General features: G+C 42.5%; 2 protein-coding genes across 6 annotated transcripts in view; one reads left to right on the top strand and one right to left on the bottom strand.

Annotated features, from left to right (window-relative positions):
* LRP4 (LDL receptor related protein 4) overlaps nt 1-13672 on the bottom strand; it is a 163138-nt gene extending 149466 nt beyond the window's left edge. For 2 of the 4 annotated variants that reach the window (XM_033928223.1, XM_033928221.1), the window contains exon 1: nt 850-1161. In XM_033928223.1, the coding sequence (XP_033784114.1) occupies nt 850-913 (64 nt within the window). In that variant the 5' untranslated portion in view covers nt 914-1161. Of the gene's footprint in view, nt 1-849; nt 1163-13545 lie in introns of those variants that run through there. The other 2 variants (XM_033928224.1, XM_033928225.1) reach the window with 2 other exon arrangements.
* Nucleotides 13608-19195, top strand: part of C19H11orf49 (chromosome 19 C11orf49 homolog) — a 79063-nt gene continuing 73475 nt past the window's right edge. Inside the window, exon 1 of one of the 2 annotated variants that reach the window (XM_033928228.1) lies at nt 13608-13821. In XM_033928228.1, the coding sequence (XP_033784119.1) occupies nt 13779-13821 (43 nt within the window). In that variant the 5' untranslated portion in view covers nt 13608-13778. The remainder of the gene's footprint in view (nt 13822-19195) is intronic. The other variant, XM_033928227.1, reaches the window with a different exon arrangement.

Raw genomic sequence — 19195 nt, forward strand, 5'->3', positions numbered from 1 at the left:
CTGGTATAGCACAGCTAGCTCAAGCACCCTCTAAATCGTATCGGTCACGTTGTCGTGTCACTACGCAGCCATTTATTCTTATACATTTTTGGATATACCACCCTATCAAAACTGGTCAAGGCGGTTTACAATATAAAACTCAAACCAAATATAAAAGAAAGGAATGCCATAAATCTGATAGGAGAGAGGCACATACAGTAGGCGCAAAGACAGCAAAAATAAGAGCAGGAGGGTTGGGGAAGGGAATGAGCGGAGGTAACTCAGGTACCAACACTGCTCTGGCATTACAGGGCTCAGGGCTCAGGGCTCAGGGCTCAGGGCTCCCCTCCCCCCCCCCCCCCCGGGCAAAAAAGTTCATCTGTCCCCCTACACTGGAGTCCTTCACATTATGAGCTTCTGTAGAGGTGTTACAATACATGGGCTCTATAGAGTTCCAGGGGCTTCTGAAGCAGTGGTTACAACACAGAGTTATTAAGACCGGCAGAATCAATCCTCCTACTTATTTGCATGCATTTATACCAAATCTAATCTAATATTAGGTTTTACTATATTTCTAATTGAACTGCACAGCCTTAATCGTCCTCTATTGCCATCTCCAGCAGCATCCTCCAAGTCTACCGTGAACGCTCCTGGCATCGCAATATGGTGGCACCCTCCAACCCTGGCACTGCCGAGGCATCTGCGGCATCCTCGACACTGCCAAAGTCGGGCATGAATTTCGAGTAGCCGGGGACGTGCTGGGGGGGGGGGGTCGAGCACGCGAGGCAGCAGCAGGAGGACTCAGGTGGAAAAAAAGGTGAAGAGAAAAGAGGGAAGGGAGGGAGGGAAGGGGGGCAGGAAAGTCCTCACCTCCGGCGCCGAGCAGCGAGACCAGGACAGCCGCCGCCAGGGCTCCCCGGCCGGGCAGCCACATGTCCCCGAGAGAGCGGTGGGATCCAGAGGACAGGAGGCAGCTTCTCGGCCGAAAGTGGGGAGGGAGGGGGGGGGAGAAAGCACCCCACCCCGAGTACCAAAAGCGCTCCGCCCGGCTCCCCTCTCGTAGCCCGCTCGGCTGCCCCCGCGCGCCGAACTCCTCGCACCGCCTTCCAAAGCGGCTCCTGGAACAAACTACTGCGCGCGGTCAGAACAGGGGGGTGGGTGGGCGGATGGAATCTGCGGCGCGCGGAGCGGCCCCTCTGGGAGAGAAGCCCGCCCCCCAGAGGGAGGGGGCGTCAGTCGTCAAACGCCGAGGAGGGACCGAGGTCGGCGCGCGCGCCCGGCCTCGCGCTCAACCTGGCTTTTGGCGGGCGGGGGTCGTCTTTCTCCCACCTCGGCAAAGGAAAGGCCGGCCGTCCAAGCGGCTGAATAAAAATCATTTCTCCCTACAGTTCTGTTCGACATCCATAAACTGTTTCTACTATGAGCACGTGTAGAAAATGATGCAGAACAGGAGGCGAGATGGATTGGTTTCTTTTTATTATTTCTGTACCACTTACAGTAAAACCTTGGATTGCAAGTAACTTGGTTTGCAAGACGAGCAAAACATTTGATTCAACTTTCCCTTGATAGACAAGCAAGGGCTTACAATGCAAGTACATTACAAACATCACAACTGAGCCCATGGGTCTTCTCTCTCTGACACTGCAAGAGTCTGGTCAGGAAGGGGGTAAAACACGGACCTGGCGGATCTCAAACCGCACGTCCTTCAAAATCTGAGGTCCCTGCCACTTGTAGTTTCTGGCTCTGACAGACCTGGGTGACAATTTAGCTCTGACGGATCCTAAGGCTTTTCCCTCCCTATGTTGAGACTAGCGGCAAAGCTTTTGCCCTGAGGTCCGTGCCACTTTTTTAGTCTCCGCGTAGGGAGGGAAAAGCCTTAGGATCCGTCGGCGACTAAAATGGCACGGAGGTCTGTCAGAGCCAGAGGCTAAAAGTGACACGGACCTCGGATTTTTAAGGATGTGCAGTTCAGATCCGTGTGAGGTCCGCAAGGTCAGATGCACTGCTGACCTTTGCACACATTTTTATCCTCCCCCCCCCCCAACCCAGCTATTTGCCATCCAGTGTCATATCGCGGGGGCTCTCGGAATCAGCACGGAGGGAGCCATCTGGAGGAAGGGACGATCGGGCTAATTAGTAAAATCCACGGTGCGCCTCCTCCCTCCTTAGCCATTAGGGAAGGCAGAGCCAGGGGCCTGAGCTGAGCATGAAGGGAAAGCGGTGGAATAAGCTAAAAGGCGGATTTGTCAATGCACAGACCTCAGATTTTTAAGGAAGTGAGGTTTTTAGATCCACGAGGTCCGTAAGATCCGTGTTTTACCCCTTCCCTGTAGTGACTGTTCTAAATGAGGGAGGTCTTGCAATACAAGTGCGCATAGTATTTTGTATGAAAGTTTTTGGGTTCTGGAACGAATCGTCTGCGTTTCCATTATTTCCTCTGGGGAAATTCGCTTTGATATATGAGTGCTTTGGATTACAAGCATGCTTCTGGAATGAATTATGCTCGCAAACCATGGTTTGACTGTATATCCAAGCTTCCAGTGCAGGTGATCGAGGCAGACAGCGTGCCAGACTTTAAGATTAAATGGGATACCCATGTGGGATCCCTACGAGGGTCAAGATAAGGAAATTGGGTCATTAAGGGCATAGACAGGGGGTGGGTAAGCAGAGTGGGCAGACTTGATGGGCTGTAGCCCTTTTCTGCCGTCATCTTCTATGTTTCTATGTTTATCATATTATCCTATCTGTCCTGGTGGGCTCAAACTCTATCTAGTGTACCTGGAGCAATGAGGGGATTAAGTGACTTGCCCAGGGTCACATGGAGCAGCGAGGGTTCTGAACACATGGCCTCAAGGTGCTGAGGGTGTAACTCTAACCCCTATGCCACACACTCCCACAAGATATAGAAACACTGTGTATTTCTTTAATATTTTTTGACTACCTACTGAATGTTAAAATATTTACATAATAATAATAATAATAAAAACAATGTTTACAAAAATAAAATCCATTCCCGGGAGAGGGACAGCTTCATCTCAACTTTTACCTTCACATTCTCTCAATTAAGGGTTCTCTGGGCAGGCTTATTTCTTAAACCTAGCTCGTTTGAGTATCATACATGCTTTGCCCTTTATTTATTGGGATTTACTAACCACCTATGTCAAGAGATATATACCCAAGGTGGTACACAGGAGGTACAGATAGGGAGGTATGATAAAATACTTGAATGGTATATAAATAATAAAGAAAAGTGTTCAACATGAAAATCTACTTATTTCAGATCAAAAGCACAAGTTTATGATACAAACTTTCCAGTTATTTGACACACAAGAAGCTCCTTTTGTAAGACTTCTGAGAGTGGGATCTGCCAGGACAATCCCGCATAAGATTCCAACAATAGTCTGCCATCATGTGTGCCTCCCATCTTCCATGGTGTCTGGCTTCCATTGTTTTTATGTCTTGGTGAAAACTTTCACCTTGCTCTTGTTTCAGATCATTGATTGAACCATGTAAACGAAAAGTGTGGTATTTTCAACTGTGGAACTCTGAGCCGTCATGAAGTTCCTATTCCTGCACTAGAAAACTCCAAAGGAAATCCATGAACGTATGATTTTGTAAAGCATCCCCCCTTACCGTAATTCTAAGAAAGTTTGGGCACTCAAATTTGCAACTAGCATGCAAACTTCCACACCAAAGTTATAGAATAAGATCAGTTCAAGTTTCAAGTTTATTTAAATTTGATAAATCGCTTATTACATACTAAGCGAGTAACATTGAAAATATATGGTATACAACATTAAAATGTTTGATATACAACATTAAAAGAGGGGTAAACAACATACTGACATTACAGACGAACAGGAATACATTTGGGGAAGAACAAAGGAGGGCAAAAGTTACAAAATACTGTTTTCATAATGAAAAGAGAAGGAGTGTCTATTAAGGGAAAAAACATTGGCATTGGGATAAAATGGGTAAAAAGAGTTATTTTAGAGATTAAAAGAAGCTTTAAAAAGAAAAGTTTTTAGATTAGTTTTAAATAAATTAAGATCTTTGATTTCTCTGATGTATTCCAAGTAAGGGGGGCCATAACTGAAAAAATGTTGTGACGTCTGGTTCCTATAATTTTTAAGGAAGGAACCATAAGCAACCCCTGTGCAGTAGACCGCAGGGAACGGGTCGAGTTATGTGGAACAAGTAACCGGTCTATGAATTGTGGTTCATTAGTGGATAATGTTTTAAATGCTAATAGTGCTATTTTGTATGTTATTCGTTGGTTAATGGGGAGCCAGTGTGAATCTATTAAAAAAGGTGTTACATGATCGTATTTTTTTCCATTGTGGATAATTTTAATTGCAGTATTTTGGATTATTTGTAAGCGTTTTTTTTCCTTTTGGGTGATATTTAACAGAAGTGAATTACAGTAATCTAGTTTTGATATGACAAGGGAATGAATTAGAATGTTTAAGGATTGCGGTTCTAGGAACTTAGACATTGAACAAATTAAACGCAAACGATAAAAACAACATTTGACTACATTGCTGATGTGCTCTTGATAAGAAAATTTATCATCGATGGTAACTCCTAATAACTTTAATGATGTTACTAACTCAATAGATACGTTGTCTATTAAGAAAGGAGCTGATAGTTTTAATCCCTGTTTCGTTGGGAAGAGTAAGGCCTTAGTTTTCGTTATATTTAGGGCTAATTTATTTTTTGTGAGCCAATTTTTTATTTTTTTCTAGTTTTTGATTGATTAGAAATATTTCGTTCGGATTTTCGGGGTTAAATGGGTGGGTCAGTTGAATATCATCTGCGTAAGCGTAAGTGGTGAAACCTATAGATTGACTAAGACTAAGTAAAGGTGAAAGAAAGATATTGAACAGCAACGGAGACAGAATTGAACCTTGGGGGATTCCAAAGTTATGAGAAAATGGTTTAGAATTTGCGTTATTAAAGTATACTGTAGAAGATCGGTTAGATAGAAAAGAGGTGAACCACTGTAATGATAGATCGCAGACGCCTATAGTTTGAAGTCTGTCTAAGAGAAGAGAATGATCAATGGTATCGAATGCTGCCGAGAGATCAAGGGAGAAGAGAATGACCGAGTTATGATGGTCTAGGTCACAGGTGTCAAAGTCGGTCCTCGAGGGCCAGAATCCAGTCGGGTTTTCAGGATTTCCCCAATGAATCTGCATGAGATCTATTTGCATGCACTGCTTTCAATGCATATTCATTGGGGAAATCCAGAAAACCCGACTGGATTCCGGCCCTCGAGGAGGGACTTTGACACCCCTGGTCTAGGTTATAGATAATGTTTGTGGAAAGGCCTATTAATGAATGTTCGGTATTGTGATTTTTCCTGAAACCGGTTTGATTAGGATGCAATACGTTTGTAGATTCAACAAAGTCCGACAGCTGGTTAAATATCACCCTTTCAGTACACTTAATTTAATAATGAGCAGATCTCTGGTGTTAACAAACAAAAAGGGTCTGTAATTGATCTTAATTGGAGCTAACTGCCCTTAGTTGCTATCCTAGAGCTCCTTGTGACCTTGGGCAAGTCACTTAACCCTCCACTGCCCCAGGTACAAAATAAGTAGCTGTATACAATATGTAAATCAACTCCAAGGGGGCGTGGCAAGGGAGGGGCATGGGTGCCAGGCAGTTATGCACGCAGGTTATAGAACACTTCAGTTAGGTGCGAGCGTTTATGGCAGCGTAAGTGCTCATGTGTAAATTTAGATGCCTTAATGCAGATTTAAGCTAGTATTCTATGACGCCTACATTTCAGCAGCCTTTTGAGAATTGACCCCATATGTTTACTGAAATTACAATATCAGAAATACGTGTGGGCTTCCAGGCCTGCCCGCAGCATTACCGTGCACACCACAGATCTACACAAGGAAAGAGTAGCTTGCCTAAATCCCTATTTACATATGTAAATGCTGCACAAGCCTTCTACAATTACCAACATTTTCTATGTTTCTACGACATCAGCATGAACGCAGAAGTCCGCACATGAAATTGGTAGACAGTGAGACAAGAATAGAGCCATACATGACACTCTTCTGAGAGGGCAGCACATTCTCCTTTTGTTCTGTCAGGGGATGCGGTGATCACAGCTTCTTTTTATTCATGTTCCTTTGAGTTACTGTGAGGCTGGCGCCACTGCAGCGACAACTTATCATTATTACAACCACAGGCAACAGGAGGGTCCAAGAAAGAGCAATCGTTTCTCCAAACCCGGAGAAAAAAAAATGCACAGGCTAAGAAGTCCTGGGCCGAAGTGAAGAAATTCAGGAATGTAGCAAGAGAAAGCAAGAAATGCAAGTACTTGAAAGGCTTCTGCTAACTCTAGATTCTGGAAACTGGAAAGGGGGGGGGGGGGCTAGGTTACAGAGACTCATCCGAGAAAACCTTGAGACCTCACAGAAGCCACTGCAGCCTGGGCCAGCTTGGCGGAGGGAAGTCTTTCATTTTTGGCTTCTGAATAATTGTAGCCCTAGGGCCGTGAAACAACAAACTGCAGCTCTGTGTGGAGGAGCTCCCAGCACTGTTGCTTCCCACCTCTCCCTGCCAGATGAAGCAGTCTGTGCTAGGACTGCAGCATCCCATAGCTCTCCATACCCACAAGATTTAAACCTATGATGGGGGTTCAAGAACCGCAGCCTCACAGAAGTACATCTCTAAATCCAATGCAAGGATAGTAGACACCCTTGGTGAACCTTCAGCCTTATATCTCCTCCCCCCTCCCCTCCATTAACTTTCATATACCTAGAGACCAGGGTCCTGCAAACTTTCTCAAGCTATGGCACAGTAAACGTAGTGGCCGCAGCTCAAGGCATCCGGAAGTGCACGGATGTCACCATGATGACGAACATCATCACATCGACGCGAAAGCTCTCCAGATGGGCCCTGAGATGTCAGAAGGGGGTGCCAGAAAGGAAGAGGGCCAGAGAGAAGGCGAGGTGCTGGCGCCAGCTGATTGTCTACAGCAGGGTTGTCCAACCTTTTGGCTTCCCTGGGCCGCATTGGCCCCCAAAAAATGTTTCTGGGGCCGTGCAAACGCTGCAGCAAGACAGAGGAGGGAGCTGGCAAGACAGTAACACCCGGGGGCAGCGGAGGAAAACACTGCATCGCCTTCAACCGGGGCCGCACAAAATACTTCACGGGGCCGCATGCGGCCCTTGGGCCACAGGTTGGACACCCCTGACATTGGGTACCGCTAACCTGATTAAAAAGAAATTTAAAGCACACCTGTCTATATTATACCTTCTAAAGGAGACTCTCTTTGGCACAATGCAGTGTTGAGACAAACATTAGCAGTACATCTCAGCCCAACCAAGGAGGGAATGATGTGGAGCCATGAAACTAACAAGTTATTCCACATATTCACACCTAAGTTCAACAAACTTGGTATATTGTGTCTGAAGTTTCTGTAACCCTTCCAAAAAATACTCTGATGTCTGGTCATTGAAATACTACTGCTCCGCTGCTGCAATCACCTCTGAATCATTTGAAAACTGTCGCCCTTTCAAACTTAAGGTTTGGAAAAAGAAAATAGTCAGATGGCGCAAGATCTGGTGAGTAGGGTGGAAGGTCTATGCACTAAAACCCCAAATGTGTCAAAACATCCATTGTTTTGCCAGCCTTGTGAGCAGGTGCATTGTCTTGCAAAAAGAGAACTCCTTTCCGCAGCTTCCCCTCTCCTTTTTTCTTTCAATGCCTCCTTTAATGGGCACAGCAAGTTACGGTAGTATTCTGCATTAACTGTTTGGCCCCCTTGGAAGATAGTCATTACAACATCTTCCTGATCCCATAACCCTGTGGCCATGACCTTTCCTGCTGACTTTTGGGTCTTGAATTTCCTTGGACTAGGAGAACCTAAGTGCCGCCATTGCACGGACTATTGTTTTGTCTCTGGATCATAGCGGTGTAGCCATGTTTCATCAACAATAAAACTAGTCGTTCTAAAAAGTTGAAACCAGGTTTTTGAAAATGCTGCAAAATCAACTTGTATATGTCCACTCAATGTTGTTTCTCATCAGCATTTAAACATTTGGGCACCCACTTGGCTGACAGCTTCTGCATATCCAGCTGCTTATGAATTATACACTCAACACATTCCCTGGATATCTGTAGAGTCTCAGCAAATGTTAAGAACATAAGAATTGCCATACTGGGACAGTCCAAGGGTCCATCAAGCCCAGTATCCTGTTTCCAACAGTGGCCAAGACAGGTCCCAAGTACCTGTGTTTTAGCTGATATTCATCAATCTGCCACAATCAGGTCATGGACATGATCAACAATTTCAGGAGTTGACATCGTTTGAGGCCTCCCAGACCTTGCCGCATCTTCGGTCTCGAAATCTCCATGCTGAGAATATGCCCACCACTTTTTCACTGTGGAGTATGATGGGCATTCGTCACTCAATGTTTGCATCATATGTTCACGGATTTCCTTTGGAGTTTTCTACTGCAGGAATAGGAACTTCATGACGGCTCAGAGTTCCACACCTGAAAATTCCACACTTTTCGTTTACATGGTTCAATCAATGATCTGAAACAATGTCAAAACATAGCATTACGATTCTGCAAATTGGCATTTTGCGAAATAAAATAACCCTCTTTTAAGCTGGGTTGGCAAAATAACGTTCAGAATTCAAGAAGTTGGTTGGGCTGAGAGCTTTTCAGCACCCCCTCATACCCTGACATAGGAGTGTGGTTCATTCCTGTTAAGGAAGAAATGCCTTGAGGCAGACTCTGCTGGAACTCCTATTCCTCTTCTCTCTTACAGGATGTACAGTAGCCTCTGCTAGTAGGACAAGAGCCACTGACCCCGGTCATGCAGAAAAGGTAGCCTTTGCTGAGGGTGCAGAAACCATTGACACTGGTCACTCTTAACTTGAAACAATCCCAAACATCACAAAATGCAGCAATATGGTTTCTGGGCAAGGCTCATAGACGTGAACATTGCACACCTTTATTATTCATTATCACTGGCTTCTAATACAATTCAGGATTAAATTTAAGTTACTAGTGTTGGTGCATAGAGCTTATTATGAGACTTCCATATTATCTTGCATCTATGATTGTTTCAAGTTTAATAAATTTTGATTTTACGCAAAATCCAATATTTCAATGCGTATTACATAATTGTAATGTACAATAAAAGCCAGGGATGACAAATACAAATGAGACAAAATTATAGACTAATCATTATGTTCTATTAATACAAACTGGAACAAGTAGGTAAAGGGTAGAAATACAATTTATACAATTAATAAAATAAAAAAGAAAAAGGAACATTTAAGGTTTGTACACAGGGATAGGGTCAATTAAGAAAGAATATAAAGAAAATTAATTGATAGAAAAAGCTTTAATTATTTTAAAATGATTCAAGGAAAGAGGTAATGTTAAGAATGATTAATCAGTTTAAAAGTAAATGGTTTTAACATGAAGAATGTAAGAAGACCCAGATAAATATTAATGATCTTTTGAAAGAAGAGAAAAATAAGAGGATTAAGATTATAAAAGCACTTATAATTTCCATATTGATGTACCCAGTCTGATCTTCATTTGGAGTGTTACCTCCTTGCCTTTGACACCCAAATAATAAGCGTCCCAAAAAGCATGCTTTAAGAAAAGCGTGTCTGGAACTAAGGGAGGAGTCCATCTTCTGGCGATCTCCCACTGAATAATGGCAATACAAGGTAACATAATTTTAACATAACCAGGCAATGAATTTGGTGGCAAATGAAGAAATAAAACAGGATCCACCTCTATCTGCATGCTAAACCTAAAAGTAAACAGCCGTGTACATTGAGAACAAAACTTGTGAATTATAGGGCGTCCTCAGCAAATCCGAATGTAAGTGCCCTCTAATCCACTGAACTTGGACAGCTTTGTTGGGGGAAGATACCACAAATATAAAGATTCCACCCCTCCCAGAAGAAATTTAAGATTTTATTAAAACCACTTTTTTTCTTTAGAAAGCCTTTGGAGTGGAGCTCCGAGGATGATAGAACTTGGTTGCCGAGGTATCTGTATGTATTCCTAATCAAATGAATAGTTTTATTTGATGAATGTCAGATGCCGTTGTTTTAATTGAATTCACTATGATCTATGGAAAGCCTGGTGGTCTTTCAACTATAAACTAAACCATGAGCAACCAGTGCTGTGACTGAGGAACTGCCTGGAACCTGGTGCGGTTCCCACATTAGAGAATACAACCTGGGCTAAAAGTTCAGGAAAACCCTGACAATGTTTCCCATTCTTATAAACTACAAAATGTGCAAGATGAACAGGAGTCCCACATGCCATATTATTAACTTTTCTCTAGTATTAATCACTCTTTCAGGCGCAATCCTCAGGGTCCAATATCCTGGAAAATTACCGATATTTTCCTTGTGACACACAAGAATAAAGAACGCAGTAAAACCTATACAGTCTAACATCACAAACACTTTTAACCAAGCTAAGCACTCTGGCCCTGATTCTATAAATGGTGCTTAACTTCTAGATGCCGAGGAGCGCAATTGTCAATCACCTGCTAGGCGCTGTTTATACAATCGTCTAAGCAGTCTTAGACACCAGTAGGTGTTGAAACCTTAGGCGTACTCTCATTTATGCCAGGGTTTGTTTGTTTTTTTGCTTAAACGAGTGTGCCTAGGTTAAACCACGCCCCAAATCTGCCAAGAATCCGTCCCTAACCACATCTACTTTCTGGTAAGCGCCTCGGAATAAATGCCAACCTCGAAGTGGTAGGCACCTACCAGCTAACTAATTTGTTTAAATTGTTTTTTTTAATGGTGCTTTTCAATTAATGATGCCGATTAAGCCTAATGGAAAAATTAAGTTAGGCACTTAGATCGGCTAGGAGCTTGGCATTTTTTGATTATTGGGTTCATAATTGCATAATAGACGACGGCAGATAAAGACCTGCACAGTCCATGCAGTCTGTCCAACAAGATAAACTCATGGCATATGGTATGGTGCAATTTTGCTTGTGCATACATTGACTTGATCTGTTCTTGCTATCTTCAGGGTACAGGTTGTAGAAGTCTGTCCAGCACTGGTCTTACTCTAGGGATTTTTGGGTTTCATTTAAATGAAGAAGGGGTGTGAAAGTCCCACACCCTGTTCTAAGGACAGAAGCTTCCAGTTTAGGTCACAAGGGTAGCACAAGTAACAGCAGGGGTAGGACCAGCACCACTTTTGTCCGTCCCTCCCTTCCATGTTCCTGATGGTCCAGCACTGATGGATGAATGTATCACAGTCCTGGCCTTTCACACTGCTACAGATGCTGCTCCCACCCCGTAGCGCTTTAGGCAGCTACCTAGTTTGCCTAGTCCTACAGGAACGTAGTGTCAGTTTTTGAGGGCAGGATGGATGTATATCGGTTTAAAGTTGATATATACTGGATACTTCCTAATGGCAGGTGAACAGAGCAGATGATCTGCATTTCCATTTTTCTTTTATTTTTTTAAGGCTGTAAAATAAACTAAATCTGAAGATGACTTTAGTCATTATTTTCATTTAGTCAACATTTAATATTAATCAAAGGACCAAAAATATTGGAGAATTTGGCATAAAGTTACAAAGTGTTTCACATAAACATAAAAACAAACAAACCCAAAAGTGGAGAAAAAGCAAAAATAAAAACCAACCGGGGAAACATATCTTCTGGTAAATTTTTAATTAGTTCAAATCTGTTGGACCCAACATGATCTGTGTTTTGGCTCCAAAAAGCCTACATCAGGAGTCACAGAATCAACCTAAAGGAAGAGGATATGATGGCAGAACTGTAAGGCAAGTTTCAAGTTTTATTTAAAATTTGATTAAATCACTTATCAAACTTCTAAGCGATATACAAAGACTTTTTTAAAAAATAGAGTTATACATACAATATAATAACAGACATATTAAAAATCTACGCCACAAAAAGAAATGGACAGGCGTACAGAAAAATGGGGAAAGGGGTAGGAACTACAATTAGTTATAGGACAGAAAAACATGAAAGGTAAAAACAACAGGGAGGAGAAAATCCAATTATGAAAGATAGCTTAAAATTAGAAGACGGATGAGAAATCCTGAATACCTATGAAAGATCAAACGCGTCTTTAAATAGAAAACTTTTCAGTTTGCCTTTAAATCGGTCTATAGATTTTTCCTCCCTCAAGTGAGTCGGTATGGAATTCAAAAGTAGTGGGGCTGTTACGGAGAAAATGTTTGAATGTCTAGTGTTGATAATTCTCAAGGAAGGGATAGACAATAGATGTTGTTCGTTTGATCTTAGCGATCGAGAGGGGGAATAGGGTATAAGAAGTCTGTGTATGAATAAAGGGGCATTAGATGCTTGTGTTTTAAATGTTAGTAAGAATATTTTATATGTAATCCTGCGTGAGACAGGAAGCCAGTGTGCGTTAATCAAAAGCAGTGTTACATGGTCGAATTTCCCGGCTTTCGTAACACATTTTATTGCTCTATTTTGTACAATTTGAAGACGTCATAGTTCTTTTTGTGTTATACCGTTATAAAATGAATTACAATAGTTGAGTTTTGAGATTACAAGAGAGTGTATCAGGATAGTTAGTGGGTAGGTTCGAGGAAGTTTGCCAAGGAGCGTATCATACGTAGTCTATAAAAGCTGTTTTTAACAACAGCACTGATCTGATCATGGTAAGTTAGCTTGTAGTCAACAATGACACCATTCCACACTTGCACTCTTTCTCCCATCCTGTACCTCTTAATCTTTGCCATCGCGAGTGGCTTCTGCAAGCATGCTCCTTGCGCCAGCGTTGGATTTCCCTCTAACGTCACTTCCTGGCCCCGTGACCTGGAAGTGATTCAGAGGGGAACCAGGCCGGCGCGAGCAACAGGCGTAGACATGGTTTTGCCTGGAAGTAGCCTTGGGCAGTCTTAAGTGTCGGTACACACCTCCGTAGATGTGACACAGACACCTTAAATGTAGGCCTGCAAAATGCTGGCCTACATTTAAGGCAGGGATCTCAAAGTCCCTCCTTGAGGGCCGCAATCCAGTTGGGTTTTCAGGATTTCCCCAATGAATATGCATTGAAAGCAGTGCATGCACATAGATCTCATGCATATTCATTGGGGAAATCCTGAAAACCCGACTGGATTGCGGCCCTCAAGGAGGGGCTTTGCGGCCCCTGAGTTAAGGCGTCTGTCCAGGAGTGTAGACACCATTGGGAATAGGACGCCGACGCGTGATTGACACGCGACCGGCGGCCGCTTCCTAGGCAACTGCTGATATCGGCTTCCTATTCAAAATAAGGCCATTAATGCCAGCCCTTAGGCGTCTAAATGGAGGCGCTCAATTACAGAATTGTTCCCCGATGACAATGAAAATTCATAACCAGGGAACTTATGCAAAATCCTCCAGACAGTAAAGATGCATACATTATTTGCTAGTGGGTTTACTGGGAATACATTTTTATATATGTTTCAAAGGAGCCAACTTTGCCAAAATGATTGGGGGGGGGGATGCTACACTCATGACAAATCATCTCCTTGGACAAAGTGAAGGCGTTTCACTCCCTACCAGGACCAACTCCTTCGAAGCACAAGCGACGGTCCATCACCCTGGGCTCGGGTTGAGGCGCGACCGCACTTCCCGCAAAGAACGCGCCCGCTCCCGGAACGTCTGTGCCGCGCGGCCTCTGTTTCCGGCCGGACCTCTCCCTCCGCAACCCTGGCCGGAGTCATGGAAACGGACGCGTCCGGCGGCCGGCGGTGACTCAGGGCCGGGGGTGGCGGCGGCCTGTCGCGTTGGCCATGAGCCCGGAGCGGCTGTCCCTGCCCGGCGAGCAGTACCTGGGTGAGGCGCTGGCGTGCTTTGGAGACGGTTTCAGGATTGTGTGCTGCAGTCTTAAGGGTCCCCCACGGGAAGGAAAGGCTGGGCCCGATTTGGGGGGTGTCATTGGGGAGGATGGAGGGGGGTGGGGTACTCCTAATGTGGGATTGAATGGAGAGCAACATAGTAAATGACAGCAGATAAAAAGACCTGTAACTGCATGCAAGTCAGTTTTCATGATTAAATTGTCTCTTTGTTATTTCTTGGTCATAGACCTTAACCCTTTCATTGGCAGATGGTGAAACGGCCGCTTTAGGGAACTTGATGTTGGACGAGAGCGACAGTGCCAAGTAACAGGCATTTGGAGATGCTGATCTCCCATAAGAGCAACAATGCCACATAAAGGGTTAAAGTCCGCCCGGTTCCAGCGACTGGAGTCGCCGTCGAAGCTCACGCCAGCCTATCCCAACCGTCTTGTCGTTTGCAGGATTCAGACCGTGAAAGTCTGCCCAGCACCATCCTCATTCCAAATTTTCTGGGGTTCCCGTCGAAGCCCTCCCCTTCCCATCCTAAACCGAAGTGTCGCATACGGGACACAGACTGTGCAAGTCTGCCTAGTACCAGCCTTAGTTCTTCCATCTTCTATATCATTCATTGTCTAATTACAGATCCTCCGTGTTTATCCCATGTTTCTTTGAATTCTGTCACTGTTTTCCTCTCCACCACCTCCTTCAGGAGGGCATTGCAGGCATCAACCACCCTCTTCTGTTTGCATGCTACAATGATGGAATTATTAACTTATTAGAGAAATTTTTTGAAATGAAGAAAGGACAGTGTAAGGATGCCCTAGAAATTTACAAACGATTTTTGACTAGAATGACCAGAGTGTCGGAATTTCTATGTTTCTATGTTTAACATTACTCCTAAGTCTACCACCCCGCAACCTCAATTTATGCACTTTGGTTTTATCAATTTCCCTTCTCTGGAAAAGATTTGGTTCTATATTACTATCTTTCAAGAATCTAAATGTCTGTATCATACATATCTCCTCTGTCCCTCCTCTCCTCTAGAATATATATGTTCAGATCCTTAGTCTCTTACGTTTTTTGGCGCAAACCCTCTACCTCATTTTTGTCACCTTCCTCTAAGGGCAGGGAGAATATTTCTGGTTAATGAAAATTGGCAGCAACCAACAAGCCCTATATTCAGTGGGAGATAGCCGGCTATGTCCCACTGAATATTGGCAGAGAGCTAGCCAAATAGGACTTATCCATCCAGGAGCCATTCCCTGCTGGCTAAGCTCCACTGAATGTATAAAACTATGTCTGGCATACTATGCTGACAATATATATAGGCTCTGGATTTCTTAGGTGTTAGTGCATCTCTTCAGAATTCAAAAGGACGCCTCAGCCCCACCACTCCTCCACAGTAATAAACTTTAAACCGTGGGAAGCAAATTGTGGTGCTTCATCATTGGCTGTCAATTTGATATCCTTTTTGTAGTCTTATCTTTAAATTTTTGTTGTTTAAACGTGTTTATTTCTGAGTTAAATAAGTGTAAAAGTGTATTTGGTACTTATCTCAGCCAACCCGGGAGTCAGACCCGACATGTTTCACACAAAGGTGCTTTATCAAGGGTCTCCCTGTGTGACAACAGAAAAGAAGCTGTAACATATAGTTGTGCTTGCCCCCTTTTTAGAAATATAGTACAGTCCCCATAAGGTTAAAAAATATATATATATTTAGAGCTCAAAACTTACCAAGGTCGCCGCCGTCATCCGACTCCAACTTAATTGTAAGCTAAAGATGGCGGCGGCGTCCTTAGATTCGGATTTAAATCCTCCCTCGTAATTGCTTGAAAAGTCCCGCCCCCTGTGGCTCATTGGTCCATACCGATTACATCACTGTTCCCCATTCGATCTCATTGTTTAGCCCGCGCGGCTCAATCGTGTCTAACATAAATATAAATCTTTGCTCACTCTCATTTAGTTTGAATCTGTCAATATATATATTGTCCTTATATATTGTCATTGAAGTTGAATTATCAGGCTGGATTATAGAAATTATTAGTATACCATTTTGCCTTTCTTTATTGGCATACTATGCTAGCACATTTGTATACTGTTTATCATGCTATGCTAAGCTTGTATATATAACAATATGTTGCTGTGCTAAGCTTCCATCCTGTTTTGACATACAATCCAAAGATCCATAAACTGGGAGTTCCGCTATGACCCATTGTAAGTGTAGTCAATTCTCCAACCCACCTTGTAGCATGTTATCTAGCCCAAAAGTTAGGAACTTTAACTGATAACACTGGCTGCCGATGGAGGCACGTGTGAAATTCAAGTTTGGTTGTTTTTGCTTCAAGATACTTTACGGCTTAGCCCCTTAAATATATAACAGACCTTTTCTCCTTCACAACCAACAGATTCAAGAGAACCTCACATCCGAACTTTGTTTCTCCACCGGTTAGAGGTTGTAAATTTAAAAGTCATCACCAACATCTTCTCTCACATCAAGCAGCATTATGGGGTAAAGACCTGGAACAACTGCTCGTGCCTACTACTTATCGGGAATTCAGGAAACGCCTAAAAACACATCTGTTCCTAAAGTACTTAGGTAACTGATCTATACAATCTTAGTCCTCAACAAATGATCTTTAGAACTGTTATTCACCAACTCTGAACTTTGTTTATTCCACTCCATCTGTAATACCTTATAATCATTGTAAACCGCATAGAACTTCACGGCCCTGCGGTATATAAACTGTTATTATTATTATTATAACATAGTTTCAAACATTAGAGATTCTGCCCATCTCAATGAGATCATCATTGGCCTGCAACTAAGTGACACAGAAATTACGTCAAAACTGACAAAGAGTTTGCCTATTCAAAATCCCAGTGGATGAAGCAATCCAGGTGTTAACCAGAAGCCACTGACACATGGACTACCAATGGAATGGGCAAACCTCGCAGCTTTCTGTTTAAAGACAACTTTCTTTCAGTATCGGGAACAGTAATATGCCTAAACAGAAGGCACAGCGATGGAGTCCCCCTTCTTCCCGGTGGTAGCCAACATATTCATGGGGTCTCTTGAATCCACTCTACTGGAGAGTGCTAAGCTCAAACCTAAACTGTGGCTCTGCTAAGTAGGTGACACTTTTGTCATCTGGCCCCACGGACGGGAAAACTTCTGAATTTCTAAATCAATTGAATAGAAGCCACTCCAAGATAAAATTCAATGCAGACCAAGACCAATGGATGTCTTGCCTTTTTGGATGTAATGATTAGAAAATGGTCAGATGGAAGCCTGGGACACACAGTATACAGAAAACCCACCCATACCAACTGTTATCTGCATGCAGCGTCCCATCACCAAAAAGAGGGGTTCTATGTATACTACTGATGGCACAGCATGATGGTTGAAACATCTGTTCTACCTACCCAGATGTGGTGAGACCTGGACAACTGTAACAATCATGACACCAGCCACGTAAGCCTAAGAAAAGATTAGGATAATCCTGCTAATGTCTATTTCTTGCTATCTATTACGCCCAAATATTTAAATAACATAACATAACTTTATTTTTCTATACCGCCTCAATCAAAAGAATTCTAGGCAGTTTACACAAAAGAGAAAACTGGATAATCGGCGAAATACAAAATTAATGGTAAGAATACAGCATATTAACTAAAAAGACAGTAAAAATATTTAAGTTAATGCAGTAAAATTATTATGTTGAGAATAAAACCTCGAATTAGGAGATAAATTTATCAAATGTCTTAATTTCTTTTTGGAAGGCGCCGTAAGACAACATGGCTCCGCTAATATAGTTACCCCACCAGGACTGTTGTTTACTTGCTTGAAATGCGAGCAGCATGTCTAAAAAAGACCTAAATTTACAGCCTAAAATCTTCGGGTATGCAAATAAGTTACAATTCCTGGTTACCCTCATGGGGTTATATAGCATGAAATGTGCCGACATTTAAATATTTTAAGAGTAACAATTGATGCTGCACTATCCTTTGAAGAGAATGTAGATAATACTGTTAAGCAAGGTTTTGCAATATTGCAGATGTTGTGCAAAGGATCTGTTAATAGAGCCTCATACACTGTTTATGTCAAAAATAGATTATGCAAATTCATTGTTGATTGATATTACAAGGAGAAATTCAATTCAATTAAAAACACTTTACAATGTGGCCATTCGATGGATTAATGGTTTTGGTAGACGTGACCATGTTACCCTATTGTTGGTACTTTAGTCACTGGTTACCAGTTTATTGCCGTATGAGATTTAAATTAATGCTAATGGTATTTAAAGTTTTACATTTAGGAGTACTAATTACATTATCAAAGATAATAAAACCTTATACGCCCTCATGCGAATTACGTTTAAGTCATTCTACTCTTCTTGAAGTATGGTACCTGAAGTCAAACATGCAAAAATGGAATATACCCGAAAAAGTGCATTTTTCTATGCAGCATCAGTAATGTGGAATTCTCTTCCGCAAGATGTGAGGGAAGAACAATCCTTACCTCGGTTTAAAAATAGTTTAAAAGCCTGTCTGTTTCAGCAGGCCTATGACACTGTGTTAGAAGGGAATTGAAATGCAACCGCAGAGAGCATTGCATCGTTTTATACTATATTGGATTTTATTGGGTTTTTGTACTTGATTGAGATGTGGTTTTTATGGATCTTATATGGGTACTCTTTGGTGTGGTTTATGGACTGGGCTTTTATCTGTCTGAATTACGGAGTTCTTTTCTTATGATTGTGTATTTATTTTATGGTAAACTGCAGAAATTTGCTTTAAAGTGACATAGTGGTATATAAAGTAAATAAAACCTGTAATCTGTAAACCTGTAATCCGGATAAATCTGTCAGTGCTGCTCAGTAATTTACAATATGAATTGAAGTTGTGACTCAGTTTTTGTCATGAAGCCACTGTATTCTTGAATGACAGCAATGCCATGTTCAGCATTATCATTCATCAGTGTAATGGCACACACTGTCTTCACAGCCTGCTGGAAGTCTTCTTGAGACTCCAACAGATCTAGGCCTACATTGAGAAATGCATCTGGAAATTTCATCATTTGAAACAATGTCTTAGACTTGAATGAGAGAATATCTTCAAGGGTCTTTTCCCTGCATAACTTTAGGTCCACAGTAATTTCGTTTGGTATGACCTTACTCAATGTCATCCTTATTTTTCATGCCACTTACCATTAGCCTCTTCAGTGAAATACCTGCTTGGCTGTCAAATAGGGCCAGCCAAAGTAGTTCTACCACAAGTGTTTGGAAAACTTGTTATGTAGTCTTTGATATTGCAGAATTGAATGTTGAATAGTTCAGAACCCAGATGCATTTTCATCCATCTTTCCTGTATCA

The sequence above is a fragment of the Geotrypetes seraphini genome, chromosome 19, assembly GCF_902459505.1.
Source record: "Geotrypetes seraphini chromosome 19, aGeoSer1.1, whole genome shotgun sequence".
Taxonomy (NCBI): Eukaryota; Metazoa; Chordata; class Amphibia; order Gymnophiona; family Dermophiidae; genus Geotrypetes; species Geotrypetes seraphini.